Genomic DNA, 13,680 nt, shown 5'->3' on the forward strand with positions numbered 1-13,680 from the left:
TATTTCGATTAATGAAGTGTCTCCATAATTTAAACAAAACTAGGGGTGTCAAGAGTGTCACTGTAGTTCTCATCATAATATTAGATCTTTTCCTTCTTACATGTTAAAGTTTCCATCCAATTCTTCAACAATTTTATACAGCAACTGTTAGGATCCTAGCTCAGAAAATCAGCCAAACACTAATACCTCACTCACACACCAGAAACAGCAAGAAAATGAGAATAATTGGAGGGAATTTTATTAATCTAATCAGCCAAGAACACCAAATTACACTGAAATGTAAAGGATAGAACGGAGAATTCGAGTACTCCGGGAACTCCTAATTTAGTGGTATTCGAGAGACCACCGCTCTCCCTAATCTCAGTTTCTCAAAACTCTCTAAATCACAACATACCTCTAGTGAGTTACTAAGCCCTTTATTTATACTAATTCCTACTAACTATACCAGCCCACTAATCAAACAAGTTCCCAAGTCATTAACGGATCCTAACATTACCCCCGCCTCAAAGAAACACCTTGTCCTCAAGGTGTTAAGTAATCACAGCTGTGTGTCTCCACTTCCTTCCCATTCCTATCACGCCAATTCCATTCAACCCCCCTTCTGCCACCCCGCTCTTTGTAGATCCGACCCCAATCGGACCGAAATAAGAAGACCTAGTCCAAATGTCACTGGAATTGTCCTTAATCGCGTTGGAAGTGCGTAGCCCAGCCTTAACGGCATCGGAACCAACCCAAATCACGCCGGATTTGAGAAACCCAGCCCTTGGCTCACCAGAATATGCCCTAATCGCACCATAATCACGAAGCCCAGCCCCAATTGCACGGAAATCAGCCCCAATCACGCTGGAATTCCAAGACCCATTCTAATTGCTCCAAAATCATCCCTCATGATACTTGGATTCCAAGTCCCAGCCCTCCCATCGAGAGACCCAGCCCCCAAATCGCCAGAATTGATCTTAATCGCGTCGGAATTGCAAATCCCAGCCTTCATGGCGTCAGAACTAGCCCCAAGTACACCGGAATCAACCCCTTTCATGCCGGAATCGTGAGGCCCTATCCAAACAACAGCCAAATCGTCGAGCCCAGCCTCCGTCGCGCCGGGATCTGTCTCCATAGCACCGGAACCAGCCCCTTTCACGCCGGAATCGCGAGGCCCGGTCCAAATCGGTCCGGAATCAGCCCCAACCGCGACCAAAACAGGGATGGGTTCCTTGTTCCGAGGGTACCCATGCCGTCCCAGCCCCGGAGCAAGCCTCTCCTCCTTTAACTCCGGCTCCCATTCCGATTCCCGTCGCCGAACAAGCTCCGCCGCCCTCTCCCGACGGTCGCGACCTCCGTCTGCCCTCCTCCCGTTGTCTAACAACCACTCACGCTGCAGATCCGGACCACCCAGCCCCATATCACGACGGATCTCACGCTCCTCCATGAGACCAACGTCTCTCCGGCGTCGTAACTCCCTCTCGCGGTCTCGATCTTCGCAAATCGGCACTTCCCGGCGAAGATCCGCCCGATTTGGCACCTCCACTCCAACTGGGTCGACACAATCTGGGCTCTCCTCGCCCCGAGGTGCACGATCTCGCCTCTCCCCGTCCCGTCGTTCGCCGTCGCGACCCAACTCGGCCTTCTCAGTCATCGGCCGCGCCGCCAGCAGTGCCTCCATCCTTCGCAGCACCGCCTGCACGTCTTCCATCTGAGTCCGAACCTTCCCCACCTGGTCTCAGAGCCCCCCGATACTCCCTCCAGAAACCTTGAGATTACCTCTCAGACTAGCCCTAAGTTTCTCTCTTAACTCAAAAAGCTCTATGGATCGTAGATGCTCTGATAACATTGTTAGGATCCTAGCTCAGAAAATCAGCCAAACACCAATCTCATACTCACACACCAGAAACAGCAAGAAAATGAGAATAATTGGAGGAAATTTTATTAATCTAATCAGTCAAGAACACCAAATTACACTGAAATGTAAAGGATAGAACGGAGAATTCAAGTACTCCGGGAACTCCTAATTTAGTGATATTCGAGAAACCACCGCTCTCCCTAATCTCAGTTTTTCAAAACTCTCTAAATCACAACATACCTCTAGTGAGCTACTAAGCTCTTTATTTATACTAATTCCTACTAACTATACCAGCCCACTAACCAAACAAGTTCTCAAGTCATTAACGGATCTAACAGCAACTAATGAGAGTTAAACGCAAACATCTCAAAAAATTTTAAAAAAACAAACAGAAAAAATAAATGCACGGAAAACGCGCTCTCATGTTTTTGGTAAATTTTGTTGTAATACACAAACATGCATGTATTAGGACACTCTTTGATTTAGTTGTAAATTTGATTAAGTCATCAAAATGCATTTTAGTGAGCCTTAATCAAATTCTAGTAGTAGAGACTAATGACCCATTATAAGAGCCAGGAGAAACCAGCCTGGCTTCATATGTCATCAAATTACATTTTACTAGGTTTTCTGAATCCAATTTTTATAAGTTCAATATTATAGGCCTCGTTCATTTCGCTGATTCGAGTTTAGAATTTGAGTTGAGATGTGATTTTATGTGAGAATTTTTTATTATAGTAAAAGTTAGATGTGATTGTTTGTGAGAACTTTTTACTGTAAAAAAACTCAAATTCTAAATTCAAATTAACGAAGCGAACGGACCTAAAGTATTCCGATCGATACTCTTTTTTCACATCCTTGACTCAACCGAGACAAAACAAAAAACATTTTCCAAAACATTTTTGTTGGTTTTTATAGTAGAGGTTGACCCATTGTGAAGAGCCAGAAGAAACCAGCCTGGCTTTATGTGTTAATATACTATGGCCCCACATGTGACATGACTACGAGTCGCTATTGACCAGAAAGCGTGTAGTATACGTGCCATTTATGTGTTCTCCATGGAATTGACTTTTGACGTTGCCATTGCTATGAGGCTTAATACTCGCCATGTGGACCAAGTCTTTGGACCCCACGTGGGCGATTTTTCATATCACACAATCCATAAGGTGGGCCCCAGACGGCGCATAAATCCTACCATTGGCTAGACATTAGAGCAAGTCAACACTCTTTTTTGCCCTTTGAATTTCCCTTTTGAAATTTGTTAAATCTTGTCTAATGACCCTCATTAGTGTCTCTTTCAAGTGCTCTGCAAAAGTTTCAGTATTTATCGGTACACGTCTTTACCTGTAGATTTAGTTCTAATTAATTTTATCGATTTAAATTTTATATTTTATATTTTTATAATTAAAAATTATTAAAAAATATCATATTTAATTTTTTTTATTATAGTTAAAAATTTTTAAAAAATATAATATTTTAATTTAAATTAAAAATTCGAATCCGTAAAGTGAACGAGGTTTTAATATTTATCTGCGGTAAAATATTCTTATATTACCGTTTATTTTACCGTTTCGAGTTTAGAATTCAAGTTTTGCTACAATAAAAAGTTTTCAAAAACAGTCACATCTAATTTTTTTGCTACAGTAAAAAGCTCACACATAAAATTACATCTCAACTCGAATTAAAAACTTAAATCAACGAACTAAACGGGTTCTAGTTATTTACGATTATTTTAAAATTTATACTGTCTTAATTATTAAATGAAATTTCTCCATTCACAAAAATTTTATATAACCGGATGGGAATATATTCCACTCTCTTATAGAGAGTGGACCCTATTTATGGAATCTATATGAGACTCACTTGTGGGGTACATTTTTTTGTGAGAGAGTGAAGATTTAACCCAACTGAGACAAATAAGACTCCGTTTATTTCATCGATTTGAGTTTTGTTACAATAAAAAATTTTAAGAAATTATCATATTTAACTTTTTTTCTACAATAAAAATCTCACATAAAGTTACATCTTAACTTAAATTAAAAACTCGAATCAATGAACTAAATGAGTCCTGAGATTACTCAGAAATCACAATCTTTTGACCTTTTACGTTTTGGTTATTTTTTCCTAAAAGAAAAAAAAAGGAAGTATGGGTTGTGTCTAGTCTGACAAAGTCAACCCTTCAAGAGATTCTGCAGTAAATCTCACTTATTGAGAAAAAATATTTTTGATATTAATTAAAATTGTTGTATAACCTAGCAAAAGACTTCAAATTTTGGTTAGTTAATTTTGAAAATTTAGAATGTTTTTGACAGATACACCTTTCCACCAAAGATGTATTAATGCCTGCAATGTCAACAATAGATTTTCCAGTCTTGTTTCAAATTACTCATGTAGTTGGGGGTTTTCCCCTTTTGAGGAATACTCTTGTAAGTGTTTTAATGAGGTGAATTTGAAAATTTTGATCGAAAACTGTTATCTGTCAACCTTTGTGTGCTTAATTTTTAGTGATTTTGGTTATTACTAACAATACTTTTCGTTTTTTACTGCGTAGAAATATTATGCGTTGACGCTTAGATAGACTTTAAAGATATTTAACTTACGTTTTTTCAAGAAAAAAAGTAGTTCACATGCTGCCAAAAACACACACACACACATATATATAATGTCTTAAATTCTACCGACGGATCAATTCGATAAATGTAATTTTTTCGATAGTGTGTGTGGCATCATTTTTTATATGTATAACACTCGATTATTTAAGTGTAATATTTAAAAAAATTGTGGTTTAATACATATAATATTGAGTATTACACTTAAAAGACACCGAATATTACCCATATTTATGAATAATGTTACACGTGAATATAAAAAAATTACATTTATTAGATCTGTATGACTACTGAACTCAAGACTTTACCTATATATATATAAGAGAATAATGGGTATATGAAAAATATCTTACTTGCACTGTTGAGTTCTGAACCAGATTTTCATCATTCATCGTTGATGAAAAGCACACAATAAGGATGAAGATTCCCTATTATAAATTCTCAAATAAATAACGAGATTCTACGATAGATATAAAAACATACCTTATTAGAAGGACTCTATTTTAAACCATCAAATCTTTATCATATTTTATTAGTTTTATCCCCATATATATATATATATATATATATACACACACACAGACACAGACACACACTCCTTTTGCATTCATCTTGCTTGGATCTAACAAATGGAAAAATAAATATTTATTATGTGTGGAGTAAAACTGTAATAAGAGAAACACTCGAGAGTTACACCCAACATATTAAATAGTTAGATTGAATAATATTATTGAGTTCCCTTGGAATTAGCAAATTAGTGTAATTTGTAACCTTTGATTCTACATATATCTTAGGTCATAAATGAACAATTATAATATTTCAAAGGGAATTTTGCGCTCGCTTTTTTGAGAAAGAAAATCTCAAGATGGCAGACTATGCTTTAGGTTCTAGAAATAATTCAAAGGAAAAAAAAAAAAAAAAAAAACATCTTACATTGTCAAGGGGGTATAGATTAGATTTTATCTTCACGTACGAGTTTTGAATCACTAATGAGTAAGGAAGTTGTACGAAGATTCTGAAACTCACTCTAGATCTTAATTTATGATTTTCAAGCTAGGGACAATTTGGCGACAAACCTCCAACGATTTAAAAACTTTGTCGTTTTTTTTATTTTCTATTTTTTTTTTTTGCACGTACATTGAAAATTTCCAAAATACCTTTACACAACAATTACACAATTAGTACGTAATCCAAATTCCATATTACATTACACTGACATGAACGTAAGAGCATGTAATAATGCTCCTTTTTCTTTTTTTGCTCTGAATTAATAATGCTCCTTAGCAGCCTGAGATAACATTAAAAAAAGCCAACTAACAATGCTTATATATCCAGAAAAGCAAAAATTAAAAAACACATCATAGAGTTTAATTTAAGCTTTTTTGCATGTTCGTGTCGCCGTCTAATCTTTTGGGGTTTGACACTTTCATATTTGAAAATCTTTCTTCACAATATTGATCCCTTAATTTAATAAAACAACAACAGTTAACTTTGAGCATCATTATGTTGTTTTAGCACTTGTACTCCCGAAACTTTTTGAGGCTTAACACTTTCATTCTTGAAATTTCTTTTTTCAGTCTTTTAATTCTTAAGATCATGTTCTTTTTATAACTCGAATCACATCTTAAACTTTTAATTATCGTGTTTTTTCTCGCATAAATTCACGTTTCAACTCAAAATCACAGAAAAAACGGGACTAATTAATTATTCACAGAGTTTCTTAAAGTAAGAAAACATACAATCTTTTGGCATCATGTGTAGTTCATCATTTTCCTTCCTTCTTTTGGTGGTTTGCTCCTCCCGCATTCCTCTTCTCAGACGTCAATCAATATTGCTAGATTGTTCACCTTTCTTCCTTCTTTATTACTTAGGCATATATCTTTTTTATTTTTTATTTTTTCTTTCTGAAATTGATGCATATATGTTTGTGCGAGTCCTCCCGCATTTGTTGGAATTTTCTTTTTTTGTTCTTTTCCAACTATTAACTTGATTAAGATGCCCCTAAAAAAATAATTAAGATGGTTAAAGAATCTGTGATGCTTGATCCTACTCTTCTGTTAAAATAAAACAAAAAACTAGAGTAAATTATACTGTTTCAATAATTTAGAGACTAAATTATCAAAAAAAGAGAGGAGAAGAAAAAACAGACGGGAGTGACAATATCATAAGAAGTTTAAGAAACACAAATAGTGAGAGAAACAAAAAAAAATAACCAAAAAAAAAAAAAAAAAACCATACGCATGAAAAATTATTATATAACATAGATGGGCAAAAGGGCTTGACTTGGTTTTGGTTTTGGACAACAGAAAACAGTGGCAGTGTGTATATTATTATATTTATACACATACATATAATATTAGCTTTTTCAGTTTTGAGGAAAGTATATATATACACATTATTGGCCTCTAGAAATGGAGACATCCTTTCCGTTAGGTGTGGAAGTACGTTGCAAACCGCGTTCTCATTTTCACGACCCCGACAACGCCCTCTCTTTCTCTTTCTTTTCTCTTCTCCACAGAAGAAGAACAAGAAGAAGACCCGATAATGGAGATTGGATCTTCTCCTCCTTTCCGGTCGCCATTTTCTTCAACCTCCAATTAAGGCTGAATTTTGATCTCCCAACCATCGAATACGCAACAAGTTGAGGTTCCGTACCATGTGATTTGGCGATGCGTTGGTTACCTAGCATTTCCTTCTCGTCGTCCGGCGGTTCCTCGTCTTCCTCGTCCAGATCGTCGCCGGTGGGAGGAGGAGACGCCGGAGAGAGGAGGTCGGCCGAGGACAACGTGCGAGGAGGAGGATGGCGGTTCGGTTCGAGAGTGAAGATCACGCGCCAGAGGAAGAGCCGGCATTTGAGCGACCGAGACTCCCCAGGGATGGCCAATTTGAGGTCTTCGAGCGGCTACGATAAGCTTCCGGCGAGGTCGTCGTCGACGTCGGGGATTCCTCAGCCCCTTCCGTTGCCGGAATTTTCGCCGGGTGCTCGCTGGAAGGAAAGGAGCGCCACCGGGTCCAGTGCCTCCGGGGATTTCGATCGCCCGTTGCCCTCGCCGAAGGCTGGGCCGAGCAGAGGAATTGACGACCGGGAAAGGGATAGAGCTGAAAATGCTCCAATTCGGAGGTAAAAAGGGGAAAAAAAAGAGAAACTTTTTCCCTCCTAATTTCATATATTTAAGGAAATTGGACACTTTTTTTCAGGGGGAAAAAAAAAACTTTTCTCCTTTGGGAATTGTGTTGGTATAACGAATTAGCATAAAAACTACATTGCGTTTGCAATTTACTTTTTTGGAGCTTAATCAATGAATATTTTCTTCTTTAATCTTATTTTGGTAAGAATTTTAAGCTGAGTGATGTATTGTGCGGTGTCTTTTTCTGATAAATAAGAAGACAACACAACAATTTTCCTTTTCTTAAAGTAAAGAAGTTCTTGCTTTTTGGAAATGTAATATGATGAATGGTCACAGTAAGTATATACAGCTTCAAATTAGCCTCAAACATTTTTGAACTCTTGGTTAATTTTCTTGTTCTTCAGTCTTGTTTATCTATCATGCTCGTTTAGTTCGCTGATTCAAATTTTTAATTTAAGTTGAGATGTGACTTTATGTGAGAGGGCCCGTTTAGTTTGTTGATTCGAATTTTTAATTTAAGTTAAGATGTGATTTTATGTGAGAGGGCCCGTTTAGTTCGCTAATTCGAGTTGAAATATGATTTTATCTGAGAGCTTTTTACTGTAGCAAAAAAGTTAGATGTAGAGCTTTTTACTGTAGCAAAACTCAAATTTTAAACTCGAATCGGTAAAATGAACGGGGCCTTTTACTGTAGTAAAAAAGTTAGATGTTACTGTTTCTAAGAGTTTTTTTACTGTAGCAAAACTCGAATTCTAAATTCGAATCGGTGAAATGAACGGAAAATTTTATTGTTTTTGAAAATATGATTTGAAAAAGAATAATGCTAGACATCCCAAAGTTAATCTCAATTGTTTTGGTACTCAGTTACTTGTGATATTATCAATCTCTTAATATTGATGGCATGTTTTTCAGCACCAAGCAATAAAACAATAACTCCCGTACCATATAGGTTGGTATTAAAATATTGAGATTAGAGTTGAGGTACCTATTACCTATCATTATTCTATAGAAAGAGTCTAAATGTTCATAGTAATTAAAAGCTTCTCACAGACAGTAATGCTGATTGTGCCGTTAAAAGGAAAGAGAGATAGGGAAAATAATGATGACGCTTATGATATGTTAGTGTCACCGTTTTGAGATTCTTGACCAAGTGTCTTATCTGATTTCTTTTTTGGTTCTTATTTCAGTATATTTTCTGTTCGGGACAAGAGAAAGAATGCAATAACAGGTCAATCGGAAACGAGGGCTGCTTGGAGGGGGCGTCAAAATGAGAATGGTTTTGATAATTTCAGAGTGGAGGTTCCAATTAGGAGTGCTCCAACTAGTCCTCTTGAAAGTCCTGCACTTAGCCCCCAACGACCAAGCTTTGATCTGGTCCCATATCATCTTTACATGGTTCCTAGAGGAAATCAAGTCTGGTCTGCACCTGAGATGCCAACCACAGATATGATGTCAGGGCTTCCTCCCCCAGCATTCTATGATTGTTCTGCGTTGAGTACTGACTGCTCACCATCAAGCAGTCCACCCAGTAAAAACATCTGCCAGCTCTGCAGAAGCCCAAACGGGTCTTCGTCACCATTCCCTGCAAGGCTATCCTTCGAAACTGCTTCAGCACGTCGGGAGAATAGCGTTCCTGTAGAGGTTCATCCATTGCCTCTTCCACCGGGAGCCATCACCATCCATTCGCCATCATCTTCCATTCCCCAAGTTGCAACTAAACCAGAGCCAGTGCCAATGAAAAGTCAGTGGCAAAAGGGAAAGCTTATTGGTCGCGGAACATTTGGAAGTGTTTATGTTGCTAGCAATAGGTATATAAAATTCATTTCACTTTTTATACTAGTTTCTTTCGCTGCTGCATATGCTAACTACATTGTACTTTTTCCCTTCTGAGTAGAGAAACTGGTGCTTTATGCGCTATGAAAGAAGTTGAACTATTTCCTGATGACCCCAAATCTGCAGAGTCTATAAAGCAGTTGCAACAGGTTATTCTCCATTATTTTATTAGTATGAATCTCTTTTTCTTATGTGTGTGTGTGTGTATATATATATGTATTATTTAATATCTGTGGAGATTATTTAACATGTATTTTGCTCTTTTTTGACCATTAGGAAATCAACGTTCTCAGTCAGCTCAAGCATCAAAACATTGTTCAATATTATGGTAGTGAAATAGTAAGTACTCTCCTAATTGTATCTTTAGACATCCAGGCTCATAGCCAAAAATAATTTATAAACTAAAATTCCGCGGCAGGTTGAAGATAAATTTTATATTTATCTAGAGTATGTTCATCCTGGTTCGATAAATAAATACGTCCGGGAACACTGCGGAGCCATTACAGAATCCGTTGTTCGCAATTTCACCAGACATATTCTCTCTGGATTGGCTTATTTGCATAGCACAAAGACAATTCACAGGTATGATCACATTGTTTGGTCTGATGAACTGAATCAATATCTGCAAGTATTTGGTGATTTTCTTTCCATTGATGCAACCAATTATTACTGGTGAAAGGGGCTACGTAGATCAGTTCATGTTTTAGATACTACTTCCTCTTTTTTCTTTAATACGTGCAGAGACATTAAGGGGGCTAATTTGCTTGTTGATTCATCCGGTGTCGTTAAGCTTGCCGACTTTGGGATGGCGAAGCATGTGAGTAGTGGTTATTCCTGTTTGGGTGGTGACATGACTACCTAATCAGGGTCCTTAACAGAACCATTCCCCATGTTCTTTTCTTAATGATAGTTCGATTTCCATGTTTTAGTTTTCTGATGTTTGGTGTCAATAATCTTACTTTATTTGTTGCGCAGCTTACTGGCCAAGTTGTGGATCTTTCTATGAAAGGAAGTCCATATTGGATGGCTCCAGAGGTATCTACTTGTTGCTTTCATATTTATTTTGGGCTATTTCTTTTGATGCTGATATAACTTCTTTCTTGCAGCTCATGCAGGCTATGATACAGAAAGATAACAGCTCTGATCTTGCCCTTGCTGTTGATATTTGGAGTTTGGGTTGCACTATTGTAGAAATGCTCACGGGAAAACCTCCTTGGAGTGAATATGAAGGAGTGAGCACTTATATCATGTTACGATATAAAAATTGCTAGAGTAGGAAGGTTATAATTAAAAAAAAAAAAAAAAAAGGAAAAGCCACAAGCCTCATTTAAATTCCCTTTTAATTTTAAGCCACTGCCTGAAAACTGTAGATATGTAATCATCACGTTTGATTCAGAGTGTCACCTTAGAAATATTGTCTATGAATGCAGGCTGCAGCCATGTTCAAAGTTTTGAAGGATACTCCACCGATACCGGAAACCCTATCAAGTGAGGGCAAGGATTTCTTGCAATGCTGCTTTCGGAGAAATCCTGCGGACAGGCCAACAGCTGCCATGTTACTTGAACATAGATTCTTGAAAAACTCACACCAGATGGATGTCCCTTCTTGCACACATGCATTTAGTGGATTAAACTTAATGGTAAATATTTAATGCCATTTGTAATGTTTTTGATAAACTCTAGTTGTTTGTATTCTAATTTTTTGTTCATTTTCACAGGATAAACCCCATAGTCCAACAACAGAACGATCTGAAAACAAACTTAGTCAGTCACCAAAATCGCTAAGCACGCAAGTTGTTGGAGGAAATGTTGCCTCTGAGAGGTAAGAGCGCACCGCTTTGCCAATGCCCAAGCCTCCTCGTCTAACAGGGGATACATTTCTTTCTTTGGTTACTTTTGCCTTGCGTGACTGCCACCATCAGCTTCATGCAATATTATTTTTCTTCAGTGAGAGCGGACAGCAATGTCGTCCTGATTCTTCTGATGCAACAATTACATCTCGCCATTCTCCACGTTCTACACTTGAGGGCGTTCCTGGTTTATCTCCTCCGCACTCAGCCCGCAAAACAAATTGGCCAAGCTATCGTGACGCTAAAACAAGTCGGGTTTTCAGTTAATGCACGGAAAAGAAATTCCTGCCATTTCTAATTGCTTTTGGTATAGTGAGGTCCCAAAATTGAGCTATACACTTAACGTAGATGCTCCTATAGGCGTGTTGCGGAAACAAAGCGTTACTGTAGTTGGTTTGCTGCCGTGTTTTGCTTCGTTTTCAACTTCTGGCTAATTTAGAAGCAGTTTTTGATGCTGACTTGTTTAAAAATTCAGCAAAAATCCTGTAACTAAAAAATCTGTTGGGTATTTAATGTGCCATAAATGGTGTCAAAGTGTATACGTAGATAATAGAATGTCAAAATTGTTGTTCTCGTCTTGTTTTCCTCTGGGGAGTAATGATACGTAATCAATCTTCAAAGGGAGCTTGAATTCTTTACCATTGGGGTCGCCTTTTTTAAATATCACAAGCAGTCAAGCCTACAAGTTACCTAAACAAATTATGCAAAATAAATAAATAAATAAAACAAAAAAAAAAGGAAAACAAAATAATTAAAAAAAAAAACAAAACAAAACAGGAAAAACAAACTAACTACTAAAGTTAAAAAAACGACCACAGTGGGAGTCGAACCCACGACCTTCTGATCCGAAGTCAGACGCGCTAATCCACTGCGCTATGCGGTCATGCTTGTCCTCAGATCTCTTATTTTATTTTATTGTAATTAGTTAACAGACAATTTCAACAGAAATGGTTACCTAGCAGATGACTATCCCTAACTTTTGTAGATGTGGACGTCACTTTGGTCCTTAACATTTAAAACATTCTATAATTAATCTTTGTAGTTTTATTTTATTTTAATTTTGATTTTTTCATTAATTAATTGTTATAATTAAGAATTGAAATCGGAAACAACTAAAATTTAAAGAGTATCGGTGTAAATTAATTTTTGTTTTTGTTTTTTTGTGTTGTTTTAGTTTTTAATTTTTATATATTTTCAATTTTATGGTTAGAAAGAAATGGACGAACGGCATAGTGCGGTCTCCCCTTTCACTTTCTTTTTTTTTGGCCGGGTTTCCGTTAAAAAGAACAGAAAACAGACTAACAGAGCGTTATTCATTGTTAGAAAATCATCCCTAAAGGAAGAGTACATAACAGATCTTGCATGAAAATATGAAATGTATCTGTATTAAATATTAATTTCTGGCTCAAAATGAAAAACAACCTTTTCTTTTTGTTTTGTTTTTGTTTTTTCTGCTCTGCGGCATTTTTTTTTTTTTTTTTTTTCAATTTTGTATGGGAGGTGGTCATCTTCATCTTGAGCTTGCAGCACCAAAAAAACGACGACGGGATAAAAAATAACAATATCCTGGAAGAACGACAACCGAACATAAAACGGCAGTTCTTTTGAAAATCGACAGATTTTCAGTAAACGTATTAAAATAGATAATAATAAAAAATCCTGGATAACAGCATCAACACATCATAAGAACGACGACATCTTGAAAATAAGAATAACCTAAAACGACAATAAGTTTTGAAATACGAATCCTGACATAGACATAATTAGTACACATTTTGATAGTTCTAGTTTTTATTTCTAATTTTGAGATACATATTCGTAATATTATACTCGAGAAACTAAAAAAATATCATTTAATTTTGTCATTTAAAATATTTCCAATATATTGTTGTTCATTCTAATATTTTTAACAATTACAATAATAAAATAAATACTAATTTTTGATATATTGTTGTTGTTTTTAAATATTTTATCAATTATTAATTATATTTAAGTAAAATTTAGTATAGTATATTTTGACTCTAATACAGATATCTTAGAAAACATATTTTTAATTTGTTAGGGAAAAAATAAAATGGTAAATGGATAGTTATGTTTTCTTATTGTTATTATTTTAGGACATTTGAACAATGATAAGAGCAGTTGTTGTGAAACAGCAATCCACAACATACTCCTCAAAATCTGCTTCTAGATTGCAGTTTTACATCCAAAAATGGAGCACGTAGTTAAGAGTATGAACTATAAGAATATTAGAAATCCTCCGTTTAGACTTTTAAAATTTTTTAAGGTTAGTTACATAAATGTTGTTGGGATTTTGGATTTGTTTTGTTGTTATTATTTTGCAAATTGATTTGCTAGCTGTGGGATTGATTTGCTGCAGGATGTTGATTTGGAAGTTTTCTGTTTTTGTGGTCACTGTTCTAGGA

General features: G+C 36.3%; 1 protein-coding gene and 1 non-coding gene across 2 annotated transcripts; one reads left to right on the top strand and one right to left on the bottom strand.

Moving 5' to 3' along the window:
• Window positions 1-6,855: 6,855 nt before the first annotated feature.
• LOC21396419 (mitogen-activated protein kinase kinase kinase 5) lies at window positions 6,856-11,990 on the top strand. The gene is made up of 11 exons (XM_010111599.2): window positions 6,856-7,564; window positions 8,759-9,379; window positions 9,466-9,553; window positions 9,681-9,743; window positions 9,823-9,986; window positions 10,146-10,221; window positions 10,380-10,439; window positions 10,511-10,636; window positions 10,835-11,044; window positions 11,123-11,226; window positions 11,353-11,990. Exons 1-11 carry the CDS (start codon window positions 7,113-7,115, stop codon window positions 11,519-11,521), a joined length of 2,133 nt encoding a protein of 710 aa, XP_010109901.1. The 5' UTR covers window positions 6,856-7,112; the 3' UTR covers window positions 11,522-11,990.
• A 73-nt stretch (window positions 11,991-12,063) lies between these two features.
• On the bottom strand, window positions 12,064-12,137 carry TRNAR-UCG. Its single transcript has one exon. It is a non-coding gene; the product is annotated as a tRNA-Arg (tRNA).
• Window positions 12,138-13,680: the final 1,543 nt, after the last annotated feature.

The sequence above is a fragment of the Morus notabilis genome, unplaced genomic scaffold, assembly GCF_000414095.1.
Source record: "Morus notabilis unplaced genomic scaffold, ASM41409v2 Scaffold720, whole genome shotgun sequence".
In the NCBI taxonomy this organism is placed as follows: Eukaryota; Viridiplantae; Streptophyta; class Magnoliopsida; order Rosales; family Moraceae; genus Morus; species Morus notabilis.